Source organism: Orycteropus afer, unplaced genomic scaffold (assembly GCF_000298275.1).
Source record: "Orycteropus afer afer isolate SDZICR_OR568_19922 unplaced genomic scaffold, OryAfe1.0 scaffold00007, whole genome shotgun sequence".
Classification (NCBI taxonomy): domain Eukaryota; kingdom Metazoa; phylum Chordata; class Mammalia; order Tubulidentata; family Orycteropodidae; genus Orycteropus; species Orycteropus afer.
This window is the reverse complement of record NW_006921594.1, coordinates 11,562,037-11,574,928: the sequence shown is the minus strand read 5'-3', so window position 1 is coordinate 11,574,928 and position 12,892 is coordinate 11,562,037. Positions and strand designations below refer to the sequence as shown.

At 40.1% G+C, this 12,892-nt stretch overlaps 1 protein-coding gene across 1 annotated transcript in view; it reads right to left on the bottom strand.

The window, feature by feature from the left end:
- LAMB1 (laminin subunit beta 1) overlaps window positions 1-12,892 on the bottom strand; it is a 111,406-nt gene that overhangs the window by 69,156 nt on the left and 29,358 nt on the right. Inside the window, 5 exon segments of the mRNA XM_007945067.1 lie at window positions 6,267-6,346; window positions 7,786-7,898; window positions 8,240-8,419; window positions 8,699-8,887; window positions 10,587-10,707. Coding sequence (XP_007943258.1) covers window positions 6,267-6,346; window positions 7,786-7,898; window positions 8,240-8,419; window positions 8,699-8,887; window positions 10,587-10,707 — 683 coding nt within the window.

The following is a 12,892-nucleotide window of genomic DNA, read 5'->3' as shown; positions in this document are numbered from 1 at the left end:
GAGACTGTTGGCTGAGGGACGGTGGGCTGGGAGATAGACTGAGCATTTTTCCTGAACTTGAATTGTAGCCTGTGGTGCTTCCCTAATAAACCCCATAATCTGTGAGCTCTGTGTGGCCACTGCAGCGAATTATCAAACCCAAGGGAGAGGTGGTGGGTGTTTTGGGAGGAACGGTTGGAGAAAGGGCTGGAAGGAGGCAGCATGTCCGGCCTTGCAGTAATAGGCCTTGGGTTACTGCTGGTAATCCTGCCTTCTTCTTGTGGGATTAGAGGAGGTCATAACATGTGGTCTTCTTGCCCTTTTTGCAGATGATTACAAATAAGAGTTGTTTCCACACTTATCAGCAGTCAGCACCATCCATTTTTTCCAGGGTAACCTTCTCTCCTCCTCCCCTCCACCTGTAAACTAGAATATTTTTTTAAAAAGTAGACCCTATGTTCTGTAACATAGAACCAAGGATGGTGAGACTTCATCTCTCATACTCTAATCATTTTATCAGGAAGGACCAGTCCCTGGAGTAGGCTCAGTGAAAAAGAGGATCCTCAATCAGACAGATTGACATAATGGCTACAACAATAGGCTCAAGCATAGCAACCGTTGTCAGGATGGTGTAGGACTGGACAGCTTTTGTTCAGTTGTACACAGGGTCGCTATGAGTCAGAACCAACTCGATGGCACATAACAACAATGTGTTCTATAATCCCTTACATTTTTCTATCATAGAAACTAACAAAGGGTTGTATACAACACAACCATTCTGGTGAAAATGTCTATTAGTATCTGCTGGGTTCAAAGTATAATAAACACACACTCATTTATTGAGCACATACAACATCTACTAACTGTGGATGAAAGGAGATACCCAAACAGTAAGACATAATGCCTGTGCAAAGAGAACTTTTAAATACAATCAACTGCAACACAAGTCAGAATAAAACCAGAGCCAGAAAGATGCAGAAGTAATGTGATGTTGAAAGATTGAGAAAGGGTTGGAGACTTCAGACTAGGAAGAGGTCTTCAAAAAAGTAGTAGACTTCCTAAGTTTAATGATAAATTAATTTAGAAGGAAGCTGTAAAGATGTTTATATTTTTCAGTGGGTTTAAATATTTACAAGTAGCATTTACAGTAATTCTTATTTACTCATTGAAAGGGTTATCTATTAGGCAAAACTTCAGTAACCTGTTTTGAATTAATTATTTAAATTAATTAATTCTTACTTCTTTAAAGTATTCAAAAGTTTAGACTAGCTGGCAACATAATAAACATGGATCATTAAACTTTTATTGTACTATCAAAAATCCACTCAGGTTAGTAGTTGGCCCTGTGGGCTTGGGACCATGGTCACAGGGGACATCAAGCTCAAATTGGCATAACATACTGCACAAAAATATTGTTTTACATCCTACTTTGGCAAGTAGTGACTCGGATCATAAAAGCTTGCAAGCGGCCATCTAGATGCAACAATGGGTGTCTCCTCATCCAGAGCAAAGAAGAATGAAGAAAATCAAAGACACATGGAAACAATTAGTCCAAGGGACTGGGACACCATGTGATACTCAGTCTATATGACTATGAGACCAGAAGAACTAGATGCTGCCTGGCTACCACTGTCAACCACTCGGAAGGGGGATCTCTGTAGGAGATCCTGGACAGAGTGGGAGGGGAGAACAATGTGGAACAAAACTCAAAATCTCACACACACACACACACAAAAGGGACCAGGTTTGCTTGTCTGATAGAGCCTGGTGGAACCTGAGACTATGTCCCCTAGCTGCCCTTCAGGTCTGGACTTGAACCATTCTTGTGGCTTCCAGCCAAACAAAAGACAGGCATATGAGCTGAATGTTTAGATTTGGTAATACACTCCTTGGAGAGATCAATCATGGGAGAATAGAAGGGCTGTGTATGCACAGGGAGATAGCTCAGGGGGCAGGAGTGCAGGGGAGGGAAGGGCACAGGGAAGAGGTAACTATGGGGAAGAAGTGGGAGGAGAGCTATGGCATTGTGGGAGATTACAGTCAATGTCATGAGACAAAGTGTATGTGAACTGCTATATGGAAGATGAATTTGCTCTGTGTACTTTCACCCAAATCACAATAAATTTTTTTTTTAAAAAGAACAACAAAAAAGTCCACTCAGATTATAATACAAAACATTTTAACTTTTTCCATTTCAAAGGATTTTCATACTTATTATTTATTCCTAACCAAAGTAATCAAGGAATGTTTGGGATCATATTTAGAGACCACCTCTCCTAAGGAGTACATATTTAGTTTCTACATTGCTATGCACTGAATTGTGTTCCCCAAAGGTTTATGTTGAAATCCTCACCTCTGGTAACTGTGATAAGACCTTGTTTGAGAATAGGTTCTATGAAGCTGTTATCAGTTAAATTAGTTAATATAAGACCATAGTGGAGTAAGATGGGTCCTAATCCAATCTGAACGGTGCCTCAAAAAAGCGAAGAGACAGACAGAGGAAGAACACCATGTGTCTAAGGCGTTATGCTGCAGCATCAAGCCAAGGAAAGCCTGGAGCTACTAGAAGCCAGAAAAGACAAGAAAAAGCCTCCCCTTAGGGCCCAGAGAGAGAGAGAGAGCCTGCTGTGCTGACTCACTGAGCTGGATTTCTAGTGCAAAACAGTAAGCAATAAATTTTGGTTGTTTAGAGCCACCCACGTTGTAGTACTTTATTTTGGCAGCCACAGGACACTAATACAGAGTTCTTAAAGATCTTTTGTCCCTCAAACTCTTTTACTCAATTAACATTTATTCAATATCCCCTAGGCATCTATGTCAAAGGTCAGGAATATTATCAGTAAAAGATATTTATGAAGTGGTTGCAAGAACCAATCATTCAGCAAAAATTTCCTGAGTGCCACCTATGTAGCAACCACTCACCTAGTAGAATTAGTGCTTCAGAAGACCTGGCCCCCATCACCCCAAAGGGACTCTCAGAGAAATGCCTCTTGGAGGAAAATCATAAAAGATTGAAAAGGCTTACTATTAAATGCTGCAGAATCACAGGACTCAGGGCATCTGCAAATGTTCTCTTTTCCCACCAATGACACCAAACGATAAGCAATCTCATCTATCATGCTAAAAAGTTCAGATGGCCACCTGCTTTTAAATACTTACTAAACACTGTTTCACTAACTCTCTTGGTGAGCACATTCTGATTTTTATACATTCTTACAGGAGAGACTGGAGGGCAGGACAGGGGCTGTTAGTGGGTGGAGACAGAACAGAAGAAGTGTGAAACAGAGAAAAAGAAGGGAGTGTAAGAAACAGAAACCATTTTGCAAAAAGGAATCTGAAGTTCAGGAACATAAACATTCCTGAGCTTATGACACGATGTGGAGAATTATGGATAGCACTTTCATTTAATCAAGGATTTCAGGACTTAATGGTGGCTGAACTGAGGAACCCTTACTAAAGGGATCAATGTGTTCTGGGAGTGTCAAAGGAAAGTCAGAGAAGGGCTTCCACGAGCAGACTAGCCGTCTGTCTTTCTGCCCTGCTTTTATGGAATTATCCTAGTTTCCTTTGTTCTGCAGGTTTTCTAAGAACAGAAATTCACCCTGGAGTTTCAGAGCTACATGCTGTACTGAGTTCATTCCATGCTTTGGAACAGAACAAACCCAAATAAAGAGGCCAAACAGAACATGCTCTTTCTGAATAAAACAACATTCCTTCCCAGCAGACTACTATGATGTTGAGAAATAATCTAATAGCAGAGTCCAATTTTGAGTACATGAAGCTTGCTCAATGAATTCAGCATGTTCTCTCAGGGAAGATTCAGGCCTCAAGGAAACATCTGTCTGTCCTCCCAGCAGTCACTTACACTGTCTTTACCAGATGTTCTGACTCTGATCCAGGAACAAACACAGGCCAAAATTCCCTTGACTCAAAGGTGGTTAATTAATCTCTCCCAAATTCTACATCTTGCCAAATGTGTATGCAGGAAAATTCTGGGCAGAGTCTCATCTATTCAAGAAATACAAACATATTTAAATAACTAAAAATTACTGTATGTGATATTCATTAATGGACTTGGAAGATGAAAAAAAGAAGAAAGAAGAAAAGATTCTCTATATGAATTGAAATGAGAGCCCATTTTCCATCTTTTAGATTGGCAAAAAACAAAATGATTGATGACACCAGCTGCTCAGAGGATGGGGGAGAAAGATACTTTTGTAACCAGTTGTTAAGAAAATTAAGTAGTACAATTTCTCTGAAGAACAATCTGACATTCTCTATTAAAATAAAAAAGAAATACACAAGTACTTTGATATAGAAGTTCCATCACTGGGAACCTAGTGTATGGCTAGATCTACAATCTACAACGATTTTCATTACAACGCTTATAAAAAGAAATAAACAAATCATGGTACTTTTATATGACAGCATAGCAAAAAGCTATTAAAAAGAAAGAGTTAGATGAATGCAAGCTGATATGAAAAAAGATCTCTAGAAGAAAAAGGCAAGTTGAAAAATAATTTGTACACATACAGAATTTTTCACATATAATGCACCCATGCATATCATATACATAGTGAGCATAGGAAACTAACATTTGAGGGACTTGTGCGTTATTTGCACAAAACACAGTAGATTACTTTTATTTTCAAGAAATGTTATGGAGAAATCATGGGCTATGAATTTGTTTTTTTTAAATTTGTACTGGCCTGTTTTAAAAAATAAGACCAAATGTTTTTTTAAAAGAAATAAGAGAAATTTTTAATTTTTACTAAGTCTATCGAGCACTATTAATTTCTAGAGAGACACAAGAAATTGTTATCCTGGCACTTCTTGGAAGTGGGTGGGACTTGGGGAAAGCAGGAAGGAGAAGGAACACTTTTACATTTCACTTTTATATCTGTCTGAACTATTTGAGATTTTTTAATTATAAGCATATGCTGCTTCCATAATTTAAAAAATACTGAAAAGTAAAATACAAAACAAGTAATAACAAGAATATTAAAAAACAAAACCATAAACATATTAGAAGGCTTCAAAGTTAACGCTTGCAATGGATAAATTTTTAAAAACATTAAAAAAATAAGGAAAATAAAGGAAAAGAACCACATGATCATATCAATCTATGCAGGAAAGGCACTGGATGAAATCCAACACCTGTTCCTAATAAAACCTCTCAGAAAAATGGGAATAGAAGAAAAATTCCTCAACATGATAAAGGGCATATATATACAAAACCAACAGCCAACATTATTTTCAATGAAGAGAGACAGACACATGAAGAAAAATGTTCATGATCATTAGCCATTGTTGTTGTTGTTGTTATGTGCCGTTGAGTCAAATCTGACTCATAGCAACCCCTCCTTGGGTTTCCGAGGCAGTATCACTACAGTAGATTGCCCAATCTTCCTTCTGAGGAGTGGCTGGTGGGTTTGAACCGCCAGCCTTCTGGTTAGCTGTCAAGTGCCTTAGGCACTATGCTACCAGAGCTACTCATTAGCCACTGGAAACAACCATGAGATAATATCTCACCCCAGCACTAACAGCAAAGTTCATCAAGACAGTAAAGAACAAATGCTGGTGAGGATGTGGAGTAATAGTGATTCTCACACACTGCTGGTGAGACTGTCAAATGATACAACCACTGTGGAAAGCAGTATGGCAATTCCTTAAAAAGCTGGAATTAGAAGTACCATTTGACCCAGCCATTCCATTAGTAGGTATATATCCTAAAGAAGTGAGAGCCAGGACAAGAACAGATATATGCACACCAATGTTCATGGCAGCACTATTCACAACAACAAAGGGATGGAAATAATGTAAATGCCCATCAATGGAGGGAACAGAAAACCAAATTGTGGTACATACACACAATGGAATACTATGCAACACTAAAAAAAATGTAGAATTGGCAGAACACTGCATAATGTGGATGGACCTGGAGGACATTATGCTGAGTGAAGTAAGTTAATCACAGAAGGACAAATATTATACTAGTTCACTATTGTGCAAAGTCAAGGAAAGGTTTATATATGGAAGGAAACTTTCTTTGTTGGTTACCAGGGATATGAAGGGAGGGGAGGGAACACTGCTAGATAGGTAGAGACAAAAAAAATTAAGACCTCAGGTAAACATGATTGATTATCCAGCATTCAATGCAAAGAAGACCGTACTTTGCATATCTTCTTAAGAGACAAATGAACTTTGTACTTCTGCTGGGGGTCACAAAGGCTTTCCATGGTGACTTAGTACAAAGCGTCACTATGGAAAGTAAAAGCGCCACTTACTTGCTGTTCAATGCTCCTCCAAGGTCGCAGTCACAAGGTCGACATCCATCCAAATCATTGCTTAAACCCCAATGTTCTGGCTGCAGAATAAAAGATGACACATCTAAAGTTAGGTTCCTGTAATTATATAATAAACTCGGTAAGAAACAAGTTATGGCGTGTTTTGGTTGTTTCACCGAACATTCATTTTCACTGGGAAAGCAGAAAGCTCACAAAAGGAATGATTATTCTGAAATAAAGAACCCTGAACTGTGGGTCCCTGGAGTCAGAGCAGATTATGTATAGCCACATGACAATGCCAGATCACATCAAGTAGGCCTCACCCAGTAATTAACATCAGCACGCAGTAAAGATGCTGATTTTGTTCATCAGAATTTCCCTGGCAGTTAGATATATTTTGGCAAATATCTGGCAGGTGTTTAAATTTTCCTAATTCAGTCTGTCATAAACCCTATAAGGAAAACCCTTTTGGATTTATTTATGTGAAACCACAGAATAAAACTAGAACTGCTCTCACAACTGGGGGGAGGAGAATGACGGAGTCTTGATGAAGAGAGATGAGACAGAATCTATACAGGGGAGATCTCTTTGTACCTCAACAAATGCATGTTTCCTAAGGAGCAGCTAACAACCAAGTTTACCAACTTACATCAGAATCGACTTTAAGAATCTATGACGATGTGTGTGACAAAATGTACACATGTGTGGTCATAAGCATCATCTGGAGCCAGTGCATATCTTTCCCAAATTAAAAAAGAAATACATGAATGCTACAAAAGACACAGACATTGTGAAAAAATCACTCCTCTAATTGCCCCACTCAGAATAGTACTGTGAATATTTCGGTGAAGTTCCTTCCAGATTTTGTTTTTCTTGGTTCATTTTTTGTCCCCTACGTAATCAAGATACTATGCACATCCTGTGTTTTTTCCCCATTAACAGCATAAACATTTCCTCATGTTATTGTCATTTTCAATGGCAGCCAAATATTACATTGTATAGAAGCCCTAAATTCACTTCATTATTTTCCCACTGTTCCTTCCAAGCCTTTAGACATGATTAATAAAATAAGCAATGAATCTTATGCTGAATACATCTTTGCCCAATTTCCTGATTATTTCATGATCATAGAATCCCAGAAGTGGGATTACTGGGTCAAAGGGTATGGTCATTTCTAACAGCTACAGATACATATCACCAATGGATGAACTATTTGGATTTCCATTAGCAGCATATAAGCACCAGAACCTTAGTATATCATCACTAACATTACGTGATATGATCCTTTTAAATTTTTGTTAATTTTTTCTGCAGAGATAGTATTCCACTGTGGTTTTCATTTATAATTCTAAAAGTGATGGTGAACATTTTCTCAAATTATTTATTAGTAATCCCTCTTTTATAAATTTTCTACTCATGTCTTTTAACAGTGATGGTAGAAACTAGTGACAAAAAGCATTCACTATTAAAAGTGTGACATTCACAAGCTACCTGACCCAGGTAATTAGGATTTACCTACCAGACACTGGTCACAATGCTGTCCGGTCACCAGACGCTTACAGTAGCAATAACCGGTCTCAGAATCACAAGGATTCCCTCCAGGAATTGTCCCCAGAGGATTACAAGCACAAGCTTTATTAAAGACAGAAAGAAACAGCAAACACAAAGTAAGTGAGTCTGAAGTAGTAGTTTGGGATTTAGAGTTGCCAAGTAAAATAAGAATTATCTCTATAGCAGAATGTAAAATAATTACACACAGGCAGACCTCGAAGATATCATGGGTTCAGTTTCCAACCATCACAATTCACAAAAAGTGAATATTGCAACAAAGTAAGTCACACAAAAACCGGTGCATATAAAAGTTATGTTTACACTATGTTGTAGTCACTATGAGTAGGATTCGACTTGCAGCAGTGAGTTTCGGTTTGTTTATACACACACACACACACACATTTTTAGCAAAATGTACTTACATTTACAACCAAATGGATCTTCAGTACTTAAGTCATAGAAGCCTTCTTTGCAAGCATCACAGTGTTCTCCTTCCACGTATAATTTACACCGACACTGACCAGCAATGAGACCAGCAGAAAAATCAGTGTAACTGTCACAAACTCCCCCATTCTGAGAACCAGCTGGGTCACAGGTACATTCTAAGAATGGAAAGCACCAGGTTAAGAGAACCAGGAAATGTAATGCGTGTTCTTGTACAAATACATGTTTCTTTCATCACTCCAAATCCCACAGAAGCAGACCAAAGAAGGCTTGACTACCAAGTAAATCCCACTCCCAGAATCCTATGTAGCAAATCAAATAACAATGCTGGGTGTGATAGTACTTACTAACTCCAAGAGAAGGGTGCTAACTACCACACTATTCCATCTGACTGCTAACCAGAAACAGGTCCCACAGAGTGGCATTCCCCAACGTACGTTCACAGATATTAGGATCTCGAATATCTCTCTCTGGGTGCTGGTAGTAGAACGGCTTGCACTGCTCACAATTGCGGCCCATTGTGTTGTGCTGACAATCATCGCACACTCCTCCACTGGTGTTTCCAGTTGCCAAGTACACAGCCATGTCAAAGTGGCACGAGCCAGAATGTTCGTTGCAGTTACATTCTGCGTGGAGAGACCAATGTCAAGCAAAGCCTTTTAAATCTATTTACTAGTGTGAGGGTGGGGGTGAAAGGAAGGGAGCTCCTTTTTGAAATTAAGAGATTAAGTTTAGGCAAAAAGGCAATTAACAAGAGGCATTCAGGATGCAAAAGGACATGTCTACTTATGACATTGGTTTAAACTTTCAATTATGCCAGAAGCCTTAAAAGCATGAAATTTATGAATAAACACAATTATCTGCCCTCCTTGGAGAGAAGGGGCTATTAAAAACAGAAAATCTTTTGGGAAAGTTCCTTTAAAATCTTATCAGCAGTAGGAATGGTGCCCTCCCATAGAGGATGCCTATGGGTTCCACTTGAAATGGGGCTGGATTGAAACACGTTATGTCAAAGGACTTTCCAGATGACACGTTCCTGGGATCCCTGCTTTGAGGACCATGTTTGTGAAGGACTGAGGCCCTTCCTCCCCATTCCCACCACCACCACACTCAGCCAGGCTCTTAAATAAGAATTAAGTAAGACTTGTTTAACAGCCTCCTAGCCAGCTTCTTGAAGGCAGTCCTTGCTCCTCTAACCCACTCAGCAGAGGCATCTTACTCTATCTCACTTTAATCATCTCACTCTCCTGCACAGCGACCCATGTGGACTCCTCTTCTCTTCTCACAGCAAACCTTAACTCAGCCTGGCCATCATGGGGCTCCACATGTAACCTTCCACCTTGTCTGTCCTCCCTCTTGCGACACAACATCCTACCAAAGGGACTGTGTCTCATCCACTGCTGTATCTTCAGTGTCTAGCAGGATCTCGTCCACAGTTGTTGTTTTTAGGTGCCGTTGAGTCAGTTCCAACTCACAGCGACCCTCTGTACAATAGAACACTTACAGTACATCACTTATATTTAAACCTCTGGATCATTTCCCAGCCTAAGCACTCTGGTGGTCACGAGAATGTCCCGTGCCTCATGTTGTTCATTTCATTTGAACATCCCTCTTCCTTTCCTCCTCTCTCTCTCTCTCTGTCACTCTCTGTCTTCTGTTTCCCTAAACAACCATAGCTATTTATCAAATGCCAGCTCACTCCTACCCACCTACTAACAAGCTCTGACCACTCTTCTTCTAGAACAGTTTGCAGAACAGTCTTCCAGTGGAGCAGAGGCAGGCAAGGCAGGCATGCTCCTTGAGTGGAGAAAAGTATATCAGATTCACTGTGTCCATGTGTGGGGAGGAATCACAGGGTGTCAAATGACACCACTGCCCAGAGAATATCCCCGGGATGGATGGATGGATGGATAAAAGTTAGATGCTACTGCCGGGCTGGCATGGAATCAAGGCCAAAAACTCTTATAATCTCCTCCATATCTCTTATACCATATTGGTCTGCTATGCCACATTTTCCTTTCGTTTCTTTTTCTCATGAACATCTTTGCAGAAAAACAGGGACAATGTCAGGGGCAGTGTCTCAGGCTCTTACTTTGTCTACCAAAGCACCTGGATCAGTACCAAACATAGTTCCCGCTCAGAAAGCACTACTTTCTAATTTAGTTCAGTGGGACTGTTGGCCTCCTAGGAGCGTCAGGCTGAAGCTGGGAAAAGAATATTAACTTTCCTTCCTTCTGAAAAATGGTGCACTGTTATAGTACCACTAATCAGAAAATGGATCCTAGAGTCCAAATTAATTCCAGTGTCCCTTCTACTGAGACTTACTTTTACAGGCATTGCTGTTTCGCCCCTCAGCGGGTCTCCAGGGTAAGTCGTGGTAGAAGTCCATGCAGAGCTCGCAGTTTAAGCCCTTGGTGTTATGCCTGCACATGCAGTGCCCGTGCACCTGAAAGTCACAAAAACAGGATGGAGCAAAGTAAGGGGTATGTGAATGGCCAGATAAACATAAACCTTCTTTCATACTAATCTCCAGCTCACCACAGTGAGGGCTTCTTTGCCTTCATGTTGTCCTTTCTCCCCGGCCCCAGTGAGTTTTATCTGTCTTGCTTACAGCTATCACTCCTGTCTCTAGAAAAGCTCTCATGACATCATAGATGCTCAAGAAATATTTCATCAACTTCTGGTGGTGCAGTGGTTAAAACATTTGACTGCTAGCCAAAAGGTTGGTGGTTTGAATGCATTAGTCACTCCATGGGAGAAAAATAAGACAGTCTGCTTCCACAAAGGTTTACAGCCTTAGAAACCCTCGAGGGCAGTTCCACTCTGTCCTATAGGGTCACTATGAGTTGGAATCAACTCATTGGCACTGGTTTTGGTTTGGTTTATCTATGAAAAGACTCATATGAACAAAATTAGTTACTTAAGAATTTTTTTTAAAAAAAACAAAACTAGTTACTTAATATTAAAAAAAAAATTAATAGAAATATGTAGAAGTTGGGAACCAAGTTATGTTACTGCAAGTTTTACTGTTATGCCATATAACACAAAGGTTGCTTTTTGTTTGTTTTGCTTTGATGTTAACTTCAAGACAGCACAAAAAAACTTTCAACCAAAGTGAGATTTTAAAAAATTAACCATTTACCATATTTATATACATATTTTTTCTCTTAGGTAAAAATATAAAAATCTCAGATTTGCTTTATCAAAGGGCCTATGATACACCATTTTGAATCGTGTCACTACAAGACACACTTAAGATCCTGAGATATACGAACGATAAATAAGCACCTTTGGTCCACAAAATACTCATGTAGACAGGCACCGCACTTTAACAGTGCTTTCTGTAGAATGGAATTCAGAAACAGGACAGACAGGTCCATCCTGGTCCCACCTTGATAGGAGTGCACTTAGCAAAAGACTAAAACCCTCGGATTACAAGGTGATTTTACACAGAAAGAAAAGCAGTTCCAAAGCACACGCAAGACTCATCTGAGTAAACAGTACAACATGCCGTGAGAAGCATGATAGTGACATGACACACCAGACTAGTTACACTGCAAGGTAAATATAACCTACCCAGCATTCTCAAAGATGCAGCAACAAGATTAGAGAGACACAGCCCTCCCTTCAGGCTCTGTTAAAAATTCACCTCTATCTCCGTCTTAGGAATTCTCATTGGAATGAAGGACAGGCAGACATTTTAGAAGGGCTGAATCCTCTCAATCCTGCACCTTCTTTGTCAAGGACTAATACCTTTTGAAAAGGCAAACAGCAAGTGAGCAATGCACACTCGTCATTATGGAGACCCAGATAAAAAAATGTGGTGCATCCATTAGATGGAATTTCAAAACCTATGGCCACTGAGTGATTTCTGACTCACAGCAGCCCTACAGGACAGAGCAGAACGGCCTCCAGGGCTTTCAAGTTTGTAATCTGTAAAAGCAGACTGCCGTGTCCTTCTCCCATGAATAGCTGGGGGGTTTGAACCACCGACTTTTCTTTTTAAAAAAACATTTTATTGTGATTTGGGTGAAAGCTGGCAAAACAAACCAGTTTCCACAATTCACAGACATTTTGTTTCATGTCATTGATTGCAGTCCTTCAATGTAACATCACTCACCCCATTTCCTCTGCTTCCATTTCCATTCTTCCTCCTTTCCTAACGCTTCCTGCCTTCTGTACTTTGTCCTTGCGTTGTTGCTGTTAGGTGCTGTCGAGTCATTTCCGACTCATAGCAACCATGCACAGCAGAACAAAACACCACCCGATCCTGCGCCAGCTCCACGATCCTTGCTATACTTGAGCCCACTGTCACAGTCACCATGTCAATCCATCTCGTTGAAGGTCTTCCCCTCCTTCATCTACCCTCCACTGTACCAAGCATGATATCCTTCTCCAGGAAATGGTCCCCTCTGACAACATGACCAAAGTAGGTGAGACGAAGTCTGGCCATCCTCACTTCCAAGGAGCATCTTGGCTGCACTTCCTCCAAGATAGATCTGTTAGTTCTTTTGGCAGCCCATGTTACATACCTTCAGCATTCTTCACCAGCACCACAACTCAAAAGCATCAACTCTTCTTCGGTCTTCCTTATTCATTGTCCAGCTCTCACATGCATAGGAGGCAATTGG